The following is a 21,266-nucleotide window of genomic DNA, read 5'->3' on the forward strand; positions in this document are numbered from 1 at the left end:
ACTGCTGCCCACAATTGCATGTATTTAACAAGCTATAATGGAGATCATCATTAAACATGCACTACATTCTAAATAAAACAGTACAGACTACTGTATTAGAACATAAGAAAGTTTACAAACCATCTTGCTCGTTTGGTTGTTAGTAGCTTATTGATCCCAGAATCTCATCAAGCAGCTTCTTGATCCCAGAATCTCATCAAGCAGCTTCTTGAAGGATCCCAGGGTGTCAGCTTCAACAACATTACTGGGGAGTTGGTTCCAGACCCTCACCATTCTCTGTGTAAAAAAGGGCCTGCTATTTTCTGTTCTGAATGCCCTTTTATCTAATCTCCATTTGTGACCCCTGGTCCTTGTTTCTTTTTTCAGGTCGAAAAAGACCCCTGGGTCGACATTGTCTATACCTTTTAGGATTTTGAATGCTTGAATCATATCACCGTGTAGTCTTCTATTGGTGTGCATCATCAGGATACTAATTATATTGGGCTTGATTTATGGAAAGTTTGCTTTTCTTTAATGTTTCTACTGCTTCTGTGATCGCTGATTTAAATATTTTTTTGAAAAATACAATTGTCAAATCCAAAATTCTACTACTACAGTACTGTTTAAACTTGTAACGTAATATTACCATAAATATGCCAACGTCACCTGTAAAATATGAGGCTTCCATTGTTATTTTTAATGTATTTATTTTTTGCCTAAAGGAGTAGTGACACTTCAGTTTTTTATTACACGTATTTTTCTGAAATTTGGAGAGCTGGATAGTGGGAATCTGCTTTACTAAGCATCTCTCACAGTGCACAGGTTTTTAAAAAAAAACTGTTTTAAGTTGGGCTGTCTTTTGGTGCGTTTCTCCCTCTAGCTCAAAATGCTGTGTTTATTGGGGATTTTACTTTGTATTACTGTCCAAACAGTGGGTTCTCTGCTATTGCCCCAAAGCACTGTTCTGGAGTTTTGAAGTGAGTGAGTGCTGCACCTCATATTACAACAAAACAGCGCTGGCTACACAATGAACCAGTCTACAATGTGCATTAAAGATGAGCACCGTTCAAATTGGAATTTGATCAAGCATTTGGTATATGTGTGGAGTAAATGGTGGAGAATTTTTAGATGTAAAAAAATGTAATCTGTGATAATGTGACATAACTTTTTACAATTTTTTTCAAACCATTTTTTCTTCTTCTGTAAAATAGGTTGTTGGTTATATCTAATTATAAACTGGATGTTTGTATGAGTTACTCGGGCTTGAACTACAGCTTCTGCCTTATTTACACTTGAATGTGGAGGTAGCCCACTGTGGAGAGGAATGTATCTATATACTGTTGCACTCAATTATATTTGACATTTTTCAGAAAAAGTGTACTTATAGCCATAAAGCTGAAATTCAGAGAAAAAATCTACTCCTCTTAGCCAACATATTAAAAAAAGAAAAAAAAAAACATTTTATATATACAGTGCCTTGCAAAAGTATGCAGACCCCTGACCAATTCTCTCCATATTACTGAATTACAAATGGTACATTGAAATTTCGTTATGTTTGATATTTTATTTTAAAACACTGAAACTCAAAATCAATTATTGTAAGGTGACATTGGTTTTATGTTGGGAAATATTTTTAAGAAAAATAAAAAACCGAAATATCTTGCTTGCATAAGTATTCAACCGCTGTGCTGTGGAAGCTCCCAGCTTACACCGATAAAAGAAATTGCCGTAACGAGGACACAATTACCTTACCATTGGCCTCCACCTGTGAACCATTAAAGTTGCTGTCACATTTTCTGGATACAAACCCCACTGTTGAAGGATCATTGGTCAGGCTGTGAATCTGAAGGAAAATGAAGACCAAAGAGCATTCTACAGAAGTTAGAGATAAAGTAATACAAATGCATAGATTAGGGAAAGGGTACAAAATAATATCCAAGTGTTTGGATATCCCAGTGAGCACAGTTGGATCAATAATCAGGAAGTGGAAGCTGCATCACACCACCCAGGCACTGCCAAGAAAAGGCTGTCCCTCAAAACTCAGCGCTCAAACAAGAAGGAGACTTGTGAGTGAAGCCACAGAGAGGCCAACAATCACTTTGAAGGAGCTACAGAGTTCAGTGGCTGGGAGTGGAGTAATGGTGCACCAGTCAACCATATCAAGAGCTCTGCATAACACTGGCCTGTATGGGAGGGTGGCAAGAAAGAAGCCGTTACTCAAAAAGTACCATCTGAAAGCATGTCTGGAATTTGCCAGAAAGCATGAGAGTGACCCAGCTGCGATGTGGGAAAAGGTTTTGTGGGCAGATGACACCAAGATAGAGCCTTTTGGCCAAAACTCAAAGCGCTATGTGTGGCGCAAACCTAACACTGCCCATGCCTCAAGACACACCATCCCTACAGTGAAGTATGGTGGTGGCAGCATCATGCTGTGGGGATGCTTCTCATCAGCAGGGACTGGGCATCTTGTTAAAAGGAAGGAAGAATGGATGGAGCAAAATACAGGGAAATACTGCAAGAGAACCTGCTTCAGTCTGCTAAAAAACTGAAGCTTGGGAGGAAATTCACCTTTCAGCAGGACAATGATCCCAAGCACAAGGCCAAAGCAACATTGGAGTGGCTCAAGAACAAAAAGGTGAATGTCCTACAGTGGCCCAGTCAAAGTCTTGATCTCCATCCCATTGAGAATCTGTGGCACTATTTGAAAATTGCGGTCCACAAGCGTCGTCCAACCAACCTGAACAACCTGGAGCAAATCTGCCAAGAAGAATGGGCCAAAATCACTCCGACACTGTGTGCAAAGCTGGTACATACTTACCACAAAAGACTTAAAGCTGTTATTGCAGTGAAAGGTGGCTCTACCAAATATTAATGTGTGGGGGTTGAATACTTATGCAAGCAAGATATTTCATTTTTTTATTTTTCTTGAAAATATTTCCCAACATAAAACCAATGTCACCTTACAATAATTGATTTTGAGTTTCAGTGTTTTAAAATAAAATATCAAACAGAACGAAATTTCAATGTACCATTTGTAATTCAGTAATATGAGAGAATTGGTCAGGGGTCTGAATACTTTTGCAAGGCCCTGTGTATATATATATATAATATATAATATATAATCATTAGCTATTGCTATACAAATATGACAAGTTTCAGAGTTTGTATTCTGCTGCAAAGCTGTTGACTTCAATGAAAATGTCTGGGGGTGGGAATTTATTCACCATTTAACCCTATTAAACCTCTTGTTTGCTAATATCCTGGTGTTCTTGAATAGGTAACCACAGCATAAAAGGCTTACCTTTCTGTTTGCAAGCGACTCAAAACTTTGTCTTTGTAATTCAGCTTCATTACTAAGTTCTTCTCCACTATTTTTGTTTTGCAGATACATTGTCTAACATCACCCAGCTGGTACTTAGTCACAACAAACTCACAAGTAAGTGTTTGTGTAATGTATCTATGTAAAGATACTGTATTTAATTATTTAACAAGTAGAATCTCTCAGCATTCACGTTGGCTGGGATTTCAAATCCTTTTATTCTGCTATAATGCAACACGGTGACAGCAGCCGCCAGCAAGACGAATGACTGATTCAGTTAAAGCGAGACTCGGAGCGCAAGTAGTACTTGACATACTTTTTTTTTTTTAAATGTACAACCTTAAATAAAGAAAGACTAAAACACTTGCCATATAATAGCTATGACCGTCACTGTACTTGACTCCATCGCTTGTATAAAATCTGAGTTTTTATCCACTTGGAAGACTAATCTCCTTGTATGCTCATCGTAAGACAGACTGTAAAGTATGCTAGTGACACAGGAGACTATCAGACTGAGGTTTTACATTTGAGTTGTGTACTGCAGTATTTAATGGCTATAAATGAATTATCACAATAGTGTTATTGTAATGAGACATAACACATATTAGTGCTTTTCTGTTTCATAATAAAAACAAGTTTTCAGGTGTGTTAAATTTATGTTGACCACATGAGGGTACTCTTGCCACTGTTTTTAGTCAAGTCGCAGTTACTTGCAATTAATCACTTGAGTATCTTAAAATAATTGGTTTAAAATCATGTGCACAATAAGTAATTTAAAAAAAAAATGATTCTGCCTAGCACTTCCCTACTATGTGTGCGATATTACACTTATCTACAGTGAAACAAAGCCAAACTGCAGTCATCATTATCATATGTTGTGACATGCCTACTTTCTATAAAGGTTGGGATGTACATACAATCGATATGTAGGAAAGGAAACCAGCTTCATGAAGCACCATATTTACAAATCTGTTTGCAACAGTCAGATCATCAATATTTTGCACATATTCATTTGTTATTTATACAATTATCCAAATTCATTGTTATCACAGTCACCTGCTGTATGTCAAATTCGATCTGATTTGTCTTTGCCTACAGTACCTTCTGGTACTTTACAATGAATTGCACACCATAGACTTTCCAGAAAAAAAAAAAAAAACTAAATAGAAACTAGAAAGCAAACCTTTCATGTATCTGAGCATAGAACTTCATCTCAGTGGAGATGCAGATGGGGTTATATGAACGCACTTTGTGTGTCACCCTTAGATTTCTACATACAGATCAAGAGAACCACTTATTCCATTGTTATTATTCAGCAGGTTTTTTTTTTGTATTGCCCAATAAACATCTATTTACAACAGCAGACACAATGTCATATCTTGTGCCATTTTAGTGATGGATTGCTGTGAGACAACAGTAACTAATTAACCAACTTGATTGATTGATTTGTATGAATACACTGGGATCAACGTGAAGAGCAGGAAGACTTCAAAACTGTTCCACAACACTGTTTACAGCTATGTGGGTAGAATCCTAACACTGAGAGAACTGTCTACGGTTTAGTGCACACTTATTTAAATGTCTTTCTTTATTTTATCCATTGAAATTCCTGTTTTAATAACATGCTCTGTATAAAACTCTAGTTTTGATATTCCAGTGTATTTTTATTGTATTTACTTCTGTTAATAAGGGAGTTGAAGGGCAGAGCTACAAAGATCCGCCACCGTTTGGATCAATTAAACTAGACCCATGGCTGCTAATGCTGCTTTCTTTAACAGCCATATCCCTCTACTTTATTGCAGAGAAAGTATAACTAACTAACATTTTGAGCACATTATTGGACTGTTTTATTATTGAACCACTTTGAATCTAGAATGTCAATGCAGTGCTCAGTGCATCCATGAAACTGGATGTATTTAGAACATGCTTTCTTTGTACACATGCTGTGTTACAGCACATCTCCCCTCTTGTCTTGCATAAGAATATTGAGGTGTTTTTTTTTTTTAATCGGTGCCTCATGCCTCACAACGCTTCTAAATTATGGGTTGTATCAGTACAAACCATGCCTTCTCATGTCTTATTGCTTATTTAGAAAATGGCTTAAGTTAACAAACTGATATGATTGGCTGTAAAGGATTCCAAACCACATAAATATGTCTGCACAGCCATGCGGTCTGAAACACAGCCTCATCACACAATGAAAAAACAAAAACACCTGCATTTTGTCTGGAAACTTTTAAAGCAGTCGGATTAAATCCATGAAACTGCATGTAATTAGAAAATGGTTTCTTTGTACACATGCCGCGTTCCTCACATTTGTACAGCACATATTTTCCCTTGCCAATTTTCGATCTTTGACCTTTACTACTTTTGTCTGTTTTAAAGGTCACTCATTGGATGAAATGCTGCTTACTTCAATGCAGACCTTTTCCCATGTCTTGGCCAGAAAGAATCTGTCCTTCCCTGGCACGCAATGCTTTGACTAGAAAGAGCAATCTGTTTCATCCCGTTCATGTTGTGTGCTTTCCTTTGCCCAATGAAAACAATATGCAGCACCTTTATTTCTTTTTGAAAACAGTTATTTTACGCCTAGGGAATCATAATAGCTCTTCAGTGCAGCTGGGAAACTTAAAACAAAAAAAAAAAATACAATATTCTTAAGTAAAACAAGTAGAAAAAGATTTTGGGTAGTGCCTTCATCATTGCAATACACTGCAGAAGGCTCCGTCTGAAATGTTTGCTACTTGATTTATCCTTGGATTAAGTGTGGATCATAGCTGTGCTTACCTACAGGTGGTGTCCAGTGAATATTAACCGTTTCGGTGCCACATTCTTAACAATATAGCTCACTAGCTTTCAGATAGCATCTTTACAATCCTACATTCTATGATTCTCTCAATGAAGTTGCATTATAGGTGGTGTCCAGTGAAAATGAACCTTTCCGCTGCCACACTGTGTTTTTAATTTCTGGACAGGCAGGTGATTAGATTAATGATACCGACATTTCTATATTACTTCATGACACATATGCTACCGGAGATGCTTTGTTTTTGTTCACTTTCAAGTAACTAAAATGGAATCCTAGTGAATCAATAAATGGGTCCCCTACACTTTAATAATAATTCACTGGTTGCCTACGAGGGCTTGATAGGAGGTGAAATTGGGAGTGAGATATTAAGAATGAGACAAGATGAGAGGATTTCTCCGGTTGCTTAGGAGGCTTGAGAGGGGCGAGAGATTTAAGAGTTTAAGAGTGAGACGAGTTTGAGAGGAATGGCGAGATTGAGGGATGGAGTTTGGGAATGGTGCTTAGTAACATTGAGATTAGATACTGATAGCAGGACGAGATAGAGGGACGAAGAGTTTTCCCTTCTCGTCGGGTCAGGCAGCATCCTCTGGCTGCTGGGAGACGTAGAGAGGGAGACACGAGAAGAGCAAATGATTAGATATAAACACTTTCCGCCGGGTCAGGCAGCATCCTCCGACTGCTGGGTGACGTAAAAGTGAGAGAGAGAGAGAGCAAAGTTTAGACACATAACATACAACAAATCTGACTCTCGCTCCCGACGGGTCAGGCAGCATCCTCTGGCTGCTGAGTGTTTAGTGGAGCAAGAGACAGGAAGGGGACGAACGGCACAAAAGGACAGATCCTTCGCAACTCGGTGCAGCATCCTCAGGCAGCTAAGCTGGCAGCTGGGCGGCGTGGAGAGCTTAGGAAAAGTGTCTCGGGTCCGTTTAGGAGAGACGAAAACAGAGAAACCCCCCCTCCCCCTCAGTCGGGGCCCGTTCGGCAGGTGGAGGCACAGCCTACTGCATGAGGGGGCTGAAATGGTCCTGGACCTGAAATGGAAGAGAGGAGATGGGACAGCAAGGTTGAGGCCTGGAAGACTTAGCGCATAAGCAGCAGCATAGGATGTGACCGGGGGTCCCCTCAGGCCGGCGAGGAACAGCCGTACGGCAGTGGTTGAGGCCGACCCGGACAGCTGGGGGAGTGAGACTCACTTCCCCCCCAGTGGGAGCCCTGTGCGGACAGTGCGTTATAGAAAGGAGCAGAGGTGGGGAGGAGGAGGAACAATAAACAAACACAGAAAAGGAAGCGGAAATAGTGCTGGGTTAAAGTAGAAAAAGAGAGAGATAGACAGGAGGGGCAGCCAATAACATACGTGCAGCAGCGCTGGCCATGCCCTAATAATTGATGAGGTGAGCGCTGCATTGTGTGATTGGCTGGAAATACTAAATGAGGCTGAACTGGGATCAGCTTCCACCCGGAAGAGATCAGCGGACACTACCGGGCAGGACGCCACGGAGGGAAGGTAAGACTGGCTAAAGAAAAGGATATAGGATAAGAAAAAACAGCGCAAAGCAGGAGAGAGCCCTCTACGTCATCCACCGAATTACACCTAAAGGCTAACATTAATAGCCAGCAACAGACAAAGCTTTTTATTGCATGTTGTACGGGAGCTTTTCTAGATGATTACTGTAAACTCTGCTCCCTTAAGAACGTGCTGTAACTCCAAAGCGGTTGTTTTTTTACTACCATTACCTTTCTTTTTTCTAAGTGGATTGTTCTTGCCAATGGGATTGTTTCGTAGACCGTGGAAGTCGTGTTAATTTAGATCTACACTTAAAACTTTGTGTTTATTGTAATAGTTTAATCCAACTTGGTTATTATTATTACTGAGTACAAAATTGAAAGCACTGACTTTTGTGAAAAATATTTCTGTTTCTTTCATATTAGATTAGATTAGATTAGTTTGCATCGAAATCCCATTGTTGGTATGCAGCTCAGGGCTATTGACTTGTAAGAGCTGCCCTTACCAAGTTGACACTACAGTATAGGAATGTATAAAATGGCTTGGACATTTCCTGTGTCCTGATTGGCTGCTAACATTCCAGTGTCATGTGGTTACAGCAATTGCTTTGGATGTCATGTCATTCTAATCGGTAAAATCACAGTTTCATAATAATATTGAGCCATTTCATAAGCTCAATATAATCCCTTGAAGTCATGGCTCGTACTGACCATGTAAATATGTCATTATAACCACACCGTCTGCAGGGTTGGGGTCAGTTCCTTTTTAAAATCAATTCCCAATTCTAATGTCCATTCCCTTTTAATCAATTCTGATTCCAATTTAGGACTTGGAATTGATTAAAAGGGAATGGGAATTGACCCCAGCCCTGACCATCTGGAACACAGCCTCCTCACACACTGAGAAAACAAAAGCACTTTAAGTTGTAAAGCAACACTAAGACATTGTATAAGCCCCTTAACACAAATAAACGTGTGTGTGGTAGTACAAGATTGGCCCTCCTTCTCGAGTGTTATTACTTACTTCAGAGCTTCGTTCAGCCCTCGTGATTGGGTCATGAGTTTTTTCCAAATTATATATTGTTTTCAACCAGCTTGTCTCTTTATATAAATATGTACAACATATTTTTAAATGTATTATTTTACATATTTAAATTGTCCATTCTTAATCACCAATTGAACCAGTTTGGTAATATAATTGTAATGCTTAGATGCTGTTTAAAAGGTTGCACAAGTGAATGAGGTGTTTAACAGGTCAACTGCAGTATTTAACATGTTTTCTAGTATTGCTGTGGGTGCAGTACCCCGTCAGCACTACTCGCACAAGGCTACACAACTACCGGTACTTATCATTTCAATGCATTTCGATATCTGAAGAACCCTTTTACATCAAACACACTTGGTGATCCACTGTTTCATGATTTTGTCATTTAGCGACTAAAAATCCTGCTTGTAACCTATACATGCTTGTGTTTTGTGAATACCAGTCAGCATTCAGAAGAAACTATTGTGAACAAAGAAGAGCTCAGAAAGGCAGAATGGTGGTGGTACTCACTAAAATATTACTGAACCCTTCCTAACTGTTTGAAGTAAATGATCTTGGCAATAACAGCTGTTAAAGGAACTCACAGTGCTAAAATGTTTAAAAAACAAAATCCAGATTTTCTCCTACAGTCTTACCTAAAAGCAAGAGTAGGTTATACAAATACATTGCAGGATCTATACAGCATATTTAAGTTGCAATATGCCTCTACACTCTTAATATGGAACGTGCATTCTTCAGAAGCAGCAGGATTATCAGCTGCTATCGGTCTGCAGCTGGATAGAAAGTCTTGACCACTTCCTTCCTGATTTTCCTGCTCTTGATAATACCAGTCCATCATATGCTCACACATTTCTGTATCACATTTTCCCACCTTACTGTTATCTGGTTCTCGGTCCCCATTCTGACAATAGCTTTGTCATCCATCTGTTGTTGAATTTCATATAAATTGTCATTTTATTTTACAATGATTGTAGTGCCCAGGTGATGTGTGATTTCAGTATGGTCTTTACTGCAAGGACGGAACCACAAAGATTTAGAATGAATGTTTCATCAGCTCGCACCTCCAATTTCCCTTTCCCTTTGCATTCAAATACAGCTCTATGTTTTAGAATGTGACTGTCCCAGAAGCAAAATATGATAACCTTTATTCATTTGGCTTGAACTGCTGTGTCCAGAGATTAAGGATTTACACCTCAGTGCTACAGTTCAATTTGGGATTTAATAGCTCACCTTCTGTCTGGAGAACTGCTCTGATAGTGCCAGCCAGCCAGCCAGCAAGGTTAATATCCTCTGAGAGCATGAAATGTTTGTACCCTAAGGGAGATGCAGCTGTAAACTGGAATTTACACTTAACAGTTCAATCTGAGCTACCCCCGGTTCATGTCAATGGAATATAATAAGGGTCCCAGCAGTTTTGAAGAAGGTTATAACTAAGGACCACAGACTAGAGCTAATGCATGTAGATCGCATGTGCATGAATAAGTATAAACTCTCCTTGTTTCCATTAAAGCTTACTTGCAAAATCTGTAAACCACAGCCTGTATTTAACTTGTGCCCTAAAGCTTAAAGCAGTACCATAAATGAGAAGGAATCAGGTTAGCCTTTTTGCTGTTGTTGTTCAGCCTCTAATGAAGCTGGCCTACAGTATGATGGTGAGTTACTGAATATTTTTTAGGATTGTGAAATAATTCACCTCACAACTAAGTATTAATATAGATGTCAGTTTGATTTATTTTAATGATATGTTTTGGCCAAATAGCAAATTTTTTTTTTTTTTTCAATCCAAATATTGTTCTTCTGTATTAACTACACTTGAAATGAGCTTATTTTGTGTCTTAGCTTGTTGTCCAGATATATTGCCTGATACATCAAAAGCTTTTTTGAAATCAGTTGCTTGCTAATTCTTTCTTTTTTCCCCCTCTTTGTCTCATTAACTAAGCTGTGCAACACTCTTTCATTCTTATCTTCTCTTTAAATCTCTGTGCTTGACTGATCCGCCACAGTTAATTGAAATGGCCTGCCTTGTTACCTGAATCAAAGCACAAGAACGGTTATTTTAATCCTTTAGTACAGTGTTGTGAATTCTTAATCAGCTGCTTCCAAAACAATAAGCCGTGCAGCAAATGTAGTAATTGGCATTCGTACTTCGAGTGTACCTCTTCAAGCAAGGAGACATCACCACTTTAACAGTGGATTCAAAGAGCCTCTTCATGTACATACTAATTTAATATGGAAAGTTTAGTTTAGTTTATTGCAACTCTGGGGAGCCTTGGGTGCTTGAATTTCCAGCATTAATATCGTATTGAATCGTATTTTGTCATACTTGTACTTGCTAGAACCGAAGTCATTTTTTTTTATCTTGCTCTTAATTGTATTAATACTTGTACTGTGATTCTTGAAATGTATTTTTGTTTTTGACTGTAAGACGTTTTGTTACAAGACATTCCACATCCTGGTGATTAGCTGAGCTATTGATGACTATATCTTAGGAACCACTTTGTATGCTGTTGGTAATTTGGCCACTAGCTTTCAAAACCTGGTGCCAAGTGAACTTTTATGGTGGTCAACATTTTCAAACGGGGACAATAATTTATTGTGTTTATTTATTAAATTGTGGGAGGGAAACTATACAATCGATGTGCCAGAGAACTAACTACATACAATTCCAGGGAACTATTTATTGTGTGCATAAAAGACCAGTGAGTCAAGTATATACATAAAATACCAGAGAACTATATACATAAAATGCTAGGAAATAGAACTATATTAATCAAATGCCAAGGAAGATAAATATATTTAAAAAATCCAGGGAAGCGGATACATTTCTTTATTTTTCAATAAGATGACTAAAATATTAAATTAACTCCTCCTCATCTTCATTTACATTCTCGTTTTCATGGAGTTGGCCAGATGTGGATTTTCCAGATCCAAATGCAAATAGATTCGACTGTTGCTTCAGTTTCTGTGGCATTTTATTTAGGGTAAGTAAGAGATAGTTTGAGTTTTTTATTTTTAATTTCCCGTGCCGTCTAAGCTGATCTACCGAGCGAGTCAGTGAAACTCAATGGCCTGTAGTGCTGCATCACTCCTGAAACACGTGGCATCTTTTTAAAGCTGTGTAGATATTTTAACCCCCCCTGACTGTGCCGTTTTTCAATACATTTGTATTATGAATTAAATTGATGTATTATAAAGTGTTTCACTAATTAGATGCTAACATACTGTCATGCAGATTTTTTTTTTTTATTTCAGCAGCTTCAATGAATTTGACCTAACATTGCTTTATCATGCTAATGAAAACCTGTTGTTTCTGAGATGTATGATGAGTCATTAAAATATTTAGTAATTGTAAAGCATCATCTTTTGAAACTATTCAAACCTTGCTATCTGTTAGCACTTTTATTTTATTGTCATCATTTCATGTTTTCAGTTTTCAGAAGTTTATGCCAATATCTCTTGGAAATGTGTGTGTGTGTGTGTGTGTGTGTGTATATGTATGTATATATATATATATATATATATATATATATATATATATATAATATATATATATACATAATATTTGTCATTACTAGTTGATGTACATCTGTACAAGAAGGTACAGGAAATTGAACAGTCAATTTTACATTCTACCTTGTGTTTTCTAAATTAGGTCTCAGATTCTGGTGATGTTTTGTGCAAGAGTTGCCATTTTTAATTAACTGTGATCAAGTACTATCCCAAAGACAATGAAATGCATCACGGCCTGTTTCTAGCGTGTACTATTAGAATAGGGAACAGTTCTACAGGCTTGTGGGGAACACAGCATTCAGCTGTACCTGGAGATTTTGATCCATTGATTAAAAAACATAAAAAAAAAAAGTTCCCATTGTATCCTTTTAAGTGCTAAATAATAGTACAAATAGACATTGTTTAATGTATTTCATTTTAAAGTGGGAATTTGCCCTCTTGTCATTGTGTTTGTTTGCATGGTCTTGTTCTATCGTGGTGGTTTATCTGTGCAGTGGTATTCATGTCATGCACTTAGTTCCTTTATACTTCTAGGCAATGAATACACATTGATCAGTGTCTAATCTGATGGGAGCCTTTTATCGTCATTGATCAAAAAGTCCTCCCTCAATAGACCTGAATCAAGGGAGAAATAAATCGCTCATGTAAAACACTTCATCATTAAGAAGTCAGAATCATCCTAGACTGTTAATTAATTTAATGAATGATTGATAATTATTTGGCTGTTAAGTGTGTGTAATGCCTTAATTGGACAAGTATGGTCAAAAGTTTTGCATTAACTAGAATTTTAGGATTGAGATATAATAAAAAAAAAAAATACATATGAACATAATTTATTTTATCATATTAGAAGTACAGTATTTCATGTTGGATTTTGAAATGTGACTTCTTTTTTATAAGGTGATGCAAAACCTTTTGGCCATAGTTGTAGGTAGTACATTTATAACAGGGGTTAGTAAATACACAGGTCATTTCTGTTTGTCTCAAGGTCATAGACATGACTGCTAAGATTGGTACCACATGCCATACTAGTTTTGGACTAAGTTGGTCACTTGCAGCAAACTTGCAAGTGAAGTCCTTAGCTCTCTGCTAAGGTGAGTAGTGTCTAGTACGGTACTATTTGTGGGTCATCTCCAGCTATGTAATATTTTAGTACAATTGCAATAAAAAAAAAATACAGGTAACAAAGTTGGGGATCAGCTAAGCCTCAACTGCTCGTTTCTTGTTTGCATATCGGAATACAGTGGTGAGTGTGGGAAGGGGCAGGAGGACAGTAAGAGGAGCTCCGCATCCTTCTGCTTTATTATTTCATGTTTTTTATTATTATTTACATTTCTTCATTCTCTAGACCTTAGAAAATCATATTGTGAATTACATACATACACATCCTGTAGAAATAAACGTATTAATAAGATCATATAACGTAAACACTTTCAGCCAATGAGATGTTATTTTGGATTTGACAGAAGCATTTGTTTGTACTAATATTCCCCTGGAAAAAATTGATAATCCCAAACTACGTGCATTTATGAACAAACATGTAATAAATACGGGAGCAATTCCTACAGCAGGTCAACTGAGAAGGGAATATCTACCCCAAATTGCTGAGTTGCACAAGATGGAAATTATACAACTGGTAAAGATGTCTGACAGTTTATCTGTAGTTACTGACGCGTCTACAAATGCAAAAGATTAGTATGTTTGGCACATTTTGTTTGTTCTCCAAGGACTATCGAATACCTTCAAACTGAAAGTAATATTAGCCGATACAGTTAATCTGCACTCTGTGAATACCTCATCGGTGGCACAGGGCGTTGTGAAATGTTTAAACGCATTTGAAGTTAATTTTAATAATGTGACTGGATTTGTCTACGATAATGCCAGCTACATGATCAAGGCATACAATGACATTCTTCAAGGTTTACTGCCAAATTCAGTACATTTGACTTGTAATGCCCGCGTAATAACCCTTGCCAGCAATATCTGGGCAAATAATTTTCCAAAAGCAGACAAGCTGGTTGCAAACGTTAAAAAAATTGTTTAAACATTGCCCAAGCAGAAAACTACTTTTAAAGACCACCTGACAGAAGCAATCCAACAAGAAGGCTGTACTTTACCCATGAAGTTGCTACCTTGCATGCATAACACAAGGGGACACTTGGTATTCTGCTACTGAATATCATTCCAAATGCATCCCTTTTTACGCAGGCTTCGTTGAAAAGGAAATGCACATTTCACCAAACACTGTAGTGTTAAAGGACCTCCAGAAATTGCTTAAAGTTGTGCAAAATTTAAAATCTCAGCTCTCCCTAATTGCAACGCATGTCAAGGGACTGGTGGATCTGATTCAGTGGTTTGAAAGCCATGAAGTGAGAGTCCATCAAACATATAATAAAGTTGCAGAATTAATAAATACATACCGAGCAATGGAACAAGAGGTACACAGCACAGACGCCACAATAAACAAACTGTGTGTAAAAACCTTACATGACGTTTCTGAAAAACTGACTAATTACTCCAACCTGGATCAATGTAAAAAGAAACCACGTTTTTTTTTTTCAACCAGCTGATAACTTTCTGATGGCAGTAAGGATATTCGACCCACAAGAAGTGTGTAGTTTGGATCTGGAAGCCCTCCCATTATATTCTATTCCAGGATTTGATGCTGACTGTAAATCAGAAATGGACAAATACCTACCATATGCAAAAGAAAACAGCAGTAGAATGACTTTGAATGAATTTTGGATTAAAGCTGAAGAATTATTTCCCAATTTACACGAAAGAAATAATATTGAACAAGATGTATTAGTAATAAAGGGATGCATGACTAAATAAATGTCCGTAGCGCTGCTGCCGCCTAATCAACGCGCGTTAATAGAATGACTAATTGAGATGATTAAAGGAATCGGGAGATTAAGTGGTTTAATTAAGCAGACTACATGACCACCTTGTGGTGGGAGGAATGAAGTGCAGCCTAAGAAAAGCAGGTTGCGTAAAACGCAGAACCCTACCTATAACACTCAGTCTGAAGACATTCAGCACCAGTATAGTTGAAAAGACAAAGCAATCCAATACATCATTTGAAAGGGTGAACCTTTCCCAGTATCACATAGGTATCAATCACGTTTCCAGTGCAGCTTTTAGGACATCTCCAAAGTGACACTTTACAGGCAGAATGATGTATACCGACTTCATGCATTAATGCTGCTCTGAAAAATTCTGACAAACAAAAACTGTTTCCTTAAGTAATATGAAGCTGACACTTCATACTTGTGTGAAATAATGTATTCCAGATCATGTATTTTTTTAAGAGAATATTTTCTTGTGTGGGGTTTGGAACATACGCAAATTCCAAAAGACCCCACACAGCAAATATTCATGCATATTTAAATGTAAAACACTGGAATAAATTCCTTCCAGTTATTATGAAGTATGATATATATCTGTGCATTTATTTTTTCCTTATAAATCTAGATTTTTGGAGAGCAGCTGTAAAGTTAACGAGGCATGTGCCACATCACAGTTTGCACAGCAATATTAACTACTGTTCATTTTAGTATTATATAACATTGTTTTGAAATAGTGTGTTCTCTCTGTTTCTCTCACTCACTCACTCACTCACTCACTCACTCACTCACTCACTCACTCACTCTCCTTCACCACTTGCTCTTCCCTTTACATTTCAAATAAACCTCCACTTACCTGGTTAGTTTTAAAACACAGTCGCTCCCGTCTGTGCCGTTGTCAAAATAGATCAAAGCTAACATGCAAATGAGACCACGCCTCGAAGGTTATGCAACTGGTACCAACACAGACGGTAAAGGACGGGGCAAAGCATGTCGCCAAAATCCCATTACAGGGTAAAGGCAGTGTATCTCCCGTTTTGATCTGTGTTTAATTAAAATCAGGGGTAAATGCATTTTGCCCTCGAGTTAAAGATTTGCCCCGTCATCAGAATTGGGCCCATTGTGTTTATTACTATAGAGCAGGGGTCTCCTGGTCCTAGATAGCCCCTATCCAGCAGGTTTTATAAGTGTCTTTACATCATCAGTGGCTAAAGATCTGGAACACCTGTTAATCTGGACTAATAATTGCCAATAATTGTTTCAATTAAGTAACTGAGAGATTGGTTGAAACGAAAATCAGCAGCCACAGTAGCTCATCAGGACCAGGGTTGGAAATCTGCTCTAGAGAATATCTTAAAACCTGCCTGCAGTCTGTAAGAGGTGCTCAATTCATTGCAATTGCAGCTATCCTGCAGTCCATCATTAGCACTGTCCTCCATACGAACCACAGGATCAGTTCCAGTTAGTACGCTACTTTTAGTTTGTTGCAATTGACCAAAAATGTTGAAGAAGTTCCCCTTATTCTGCATTGGTGGTATTGATTGCTTATAAAACCTTTGTGTATCTGAAGAGGAGTTAGTTCAGGGATACCATGACTACTAAGCAAACTGTATAGTTGGGTATAATGCACAATAAATGCCTCACCCGCAGGCGATGACACTTGTTCCCATATTACTACAAAACCATTGTACTGTAGTGCCACCTAAAACTGATAATGATGTCTACGTTGATAACATGCGTTACTCTATGACCGCATCCAGACATCACCCTCAAATTTGGACCAACCCTTGACTAACATACTAATTGGCAATACATGCCATCTCTTTCTGGAGTTATTTTATGTCAAAAGAGCATTTGATGTAGAAAAAAAAGGACAACGGAATGTCTCTTCCAAATTGTAGACATAACTAGATTTTTGTAGACTGATCCATCTTGCACTTGCAAGCAGTAGGTTTATTTTTGAATAAGCCCTTAGTTCTGTGGTATTTATTCCTAGATACATTGATTTGTCACTGTTTACTGTACCTGTTATTTAGTTAAGCTTTCTGTTTTTAAATACACAGCTGTTCCACCAAACATAGCTGATCTGAAGAACTTAGAAGTACTGAACTTTTTCAATAACCAGATTGAAGAGCTCCCAACACAGCTAAGCAGCCTTCAGAAACTCAAACACCTTAACCTGGGGTAAGTATGGACTTTATCTCTCTCAGCATTAGTAACTAAATTGTGTCAGTGTCACATAATGACAAATAAATACAAATGGGCATACACATCCTGTATGGATATATTCGATTAGTTTACTTGTCTATTGGGTTACTGGAGTTATCTTTTCTTACTGCTAGGGCGGTCTGCAGTTTTCATTGGAGTTATCTTTCCAGCAGGTTTAAGCGATTCATCTTGAGAGAAAAAAAAACTAATCTCCATTAATCTTGGATTTAGTTGATACAATTACTGCATCCATCTCATTTAAGTTTGTATTATTACTGATGTTGTATTATTATTATTATTATTATTATTATTATTATTATTATCCAGAAAACAGCCCAGCATAAAAATCCTGTTTTCCTATTTTTGGATCCTATTTGTTGGTCCCTCTTTATAGTTTTATATTTATTTAATCCAGCATTTGTTGTTAAATTGTTTGAACCAACTGCTAAATCACAATGAACATAATTGTAAATAATATCTTTTAAAATAAATGTGTTTATTGAAATAAAACAAAGCTACAATGTAAACAGGTTTATAGCTGGTATCTATCGACCTTGCAACAGAACTGGATATAGTATTGTACTTGGCATAATTCATGGGTTTGCAGCGATCCTGAATTTCTAAAAGAATACTCTGTTGAAGCTTGACAGGTTTCATTTATTGTTGTATTGTTCTTGTCTGTAGCAGAGGAACTACTAGAAAGTGTATTTTGAGAAGTGAAAGCATGCTGAACAGCAGACTTGATGCACTTCTGTGATACTGGAACACACTTTGACAGTAGATACAAGAAACCCTCCTTCTATCCAATGCGGTTCAGTGACTAATTTTATATGCAAACTATGACTACGCTCATTCAATCCTGGCATGCACTCGAGTGTATTAAAATGGGTGCTGCAGGAAATGAATTACACTGTGCCAAGAGGGACAGGACAGGAGTGCAATTAACGTGTGTTAAAAAAATGCATCCCCTAAAAACTAAACGTGTTAATCACAGAAGTTAACTGTGATTAATTAACAGTTCTAATTATATATATATATATATATATATATTAGTTGTGTAAGATTCAATGTTAATGCATATCATACTGAACATCTCCGCACCTTCTACCATTGCGCACATCCTGCTTTGTGAATGAGGCTCTTCTCATTTGGGAAGTCAGCCTTGTGGGGGCTTCTGGAGCCTTCCTTTGTCAGGGTCATAATATATCCCCATACTAGTGTATGTTTTGAAGCTTTTTTTCTCTAAAAAGGGGTTTTGTTTTTGGTTCTAAAATTAGGAACTACTTAAAGATATTTGTTTCATAGATTACTTTCTTGTCTCATTTTGGTGGTCATTGATTATAATGATCACCTTCACAACACAAGTAACACACCACAGAAATACTTGCTGTAATTTTCTAGTAACATATTCCCTAAATCTTGCTCTTATTGGGTGGCAAATTTGGGATTCATACAGTGGTTTTTTGTTTTTTGTTTGTTCACTTGGTTTTTAACTTAGATGTTTACTGTGTTGCTTCTTGTAAATAATATCAAAATATATATTACTATACTGTATATAGAGAGTGAACACAGAACACCTGTGATCACCTTTACTGTTATATTAATTCCATGATCACAGCCACATGCTGCTGTTAACCTACATCAGGGGTGTCAAACTCCAGTCCTCGAGGGACGCAGGGTCTTCTGGTTTTCATTCCAACTTAAGCTCTCATAACATAATTGATCTAATTATTTGTTCAATTTGACATATTTATTTTTTTAGGTCTTTTACAGTTGATGGTTTTAAAAATGCACTTGATTCAAGGTACACTACCTATGAAACATTTTGAGACCTGGAGAGAATCGTTAAATGTGTCCAATTAATCAAATAATTAGACCAATTAAGTAATTGAGAGCTCGGGTGGAACGAAAGCCAGGAGACACTGCGGCCCTCCAGGAATTGAGTTTGACCTACTTTGTTTTGAACACAAAAGGATTTTTTAAAAGAAGTTTTATTTATCTTTTTTTTTCTTCTTTGTTCAATAAAGAAGAAATGCTGATGTTCATTCAGAGCAAAAGGGAGTTGTTTACCTAGGTGGTTTACCTAGGTGTTGGAGGATAATTTGGAAATATTTTAACAAATATGTTAAATATATAGTGTAAAATAACTGTCAACTTGTTTATTTTAGTAGAGCATATTCCAATATATAAACTTTCAAAAATTCACGTTCCGGGGTGCCTTTTTTAAACTGGCATCAGCTTTGCCTGTCAACGATCAGGTCATAGAAACACACAAAAAACATTCCTTTTAATCCAGGGGTCTGTATAGTTTGTGCAATGTACAAGTACAACCCAGAAAGCTTCTCCAGTGCTGACTTTGCTATTATTTTGCTGCTGTTATGCTTCTTTATGTTTTGTTCCTGGTGAAGTCAGAAAAGTTTTGCATTTTTCTGTGTAATTGAGAATGCTGTGCAGATGTGTCATGGTAATGTCTCTGTGTTGTAATTTAGCATGAACAGATTAAACTCCCTGCCCAGAGGATTCGGGTCACTGCCAGGTCTAGAGGTTCTTGACTTGACCTACAACAACCTCAACGAGTCCTCCCTCCCTGGAAACTTCTTCTACCTCAGTAAGAAAACCCTCAGATTCCTCACAACTAACTTACTGCAATCCACATTATATCACAGATAGAACAGAACATAGAGATGTTCATTACTCCACATACTCTAATGCAGAGAGAAGCTACTGAAACTCTGTGTAGACATTGCACATGCTTCCGTTGAGATATACTGTATATTCTTTTTATTAAATATAATACATGTCATTCAGTAAAAAGAAAAATGGTATAAACCTTTTTTTTTTTTCTTGGAACGTCCAATAACACTCACACTTTGACAAGGACTAATTGCTATTTGAATTACCATTCTAGAAAACTGTCAATCCCCTATTTTCACTGCTTCCTAATCACTCATCAAGTCTGAATCATAACTGTCAATTCAAGGTTTGATTAATTATCTGGCAAGGTGCTGTAACTGTCATCAAATATTTAACCATTTATTGTATTGTTTTTGTAGGTGACAAAATATTTTTTTCAATCTTAAATTTAAAATAACAGCAATAACATCTAGTACAGGAGTACTAATATGACATTTATCAAATTCAATTTGAGTGTTTTAAGCTTCAAATGACCATATCAATTCTGTGCCACAGCTTCACTGAATGATAAATGAGTACTGCCACGTCATTGGTAGCAGTACTATCCACACAAGTGGAGTTAAACTGCAATACACACAAACACACACACACGCACACAAAAGTCCAGTAATTTTTCAGAACGGGCCGATTCTTTATCCTACTATTTGAAAACAAGACAGTAAGAATGCCTTGTTATTTTCCAACAATCCACATGCCTGTAAAAAAAGCAGTACCCAATCATGACAAAAGGAATTAGGGTCTGTGTAATGTGACAGCCCTAATCTGAAAGAGTGTGCAGAGCCACTGACAGGCTTTAGCATTGCTGAAGTTGTTAATTGTGTCAGTCCGTTCTGGATATGGATGTTTTCCTCAGCACGGTGCTCACACAACAAGCCAGTAAATCTAGGTTTGACTTGCTTGTTATTATTGGGTGCCCTGGGTATGTCAGAGGCTTTTCACCAAGCCACAGTTATTAATCAGACTTGGCTTGTTTTATTGATCAGGATCAAATGGTCTGGTTTAATGTCACCCTGTTTATATATTGCTGTTTAATCTGCAGCCACCCTGCGTGCACTCTATCTAAGTGACAACGATTTCGAAATCCTGCCTCCAGATATTGGGAAGCTCACGAAGCTGCAGATTGTGAGTAATTTATCTAAATTCTGGGAAAATCAATTCACTTTTCGCAGTCTTTGTTGGTCTTGAATCTAGTCAATTTGAACAGCGATTGGGTTTATAAACTAAACGGCAACACCTGGTGCTCCAGGGTTTGTTCATCTGCTGAGACTCTGAAAGAAATGAGGCGTAAGAAAAGAAAAGGGAATGGGGAGGGAATGGGGGGTCGGTGAAAGTCTTTTTTATTGATTATTTAGA

General features: G+C 37.4%; 1 protein-coding gene across 1 annotated transcript in view; it reads left to right on the forward strand.

Moving 5' to 3' along the window:
• Nucleotides 1–21,266, forward strand: part of LOC117435363 (ras suppressor protein 1-like) — a 53,926-nt gene that overhangs the window by 1,152 nt on the left and 31,508 nt on the right. The window contains exons 3-6 of the mRNA XM_034058456.3: nt 3,365–3,415; nt 17,075–17,195; nt 19,709–19,827; nt 20,953–21,035. Coding sequence (XP_033914347.1) covers nt 3,365–3,415; nt 17,075–17,195; nt 19,709–19,827; nt 20,953–21,035 — 374 coding nt within the window. The remainder of the gene's footprint in view (nt 1–3,364; nt 3,416–17,074; nt 17,196–19,708; nt 19,828–20,952; nt 21,036–21,266) is intronic.

This window comes from Acipenser ruthenus, chromosome 3 (assembly GCF_902713425.1).
Source record: "Acipenser ruthenus chromosome 3, fAciRut3.2 maternal haplotype, whole genome shotgun sequence".
In the NCBI taxonomy this organism is placed as follows: Eukaryota; Metazoa; Chordata; class Actinopteri; order Acipenseriformes; family Acipenseridae; genus Acipenser; species Acipenser ruthenus.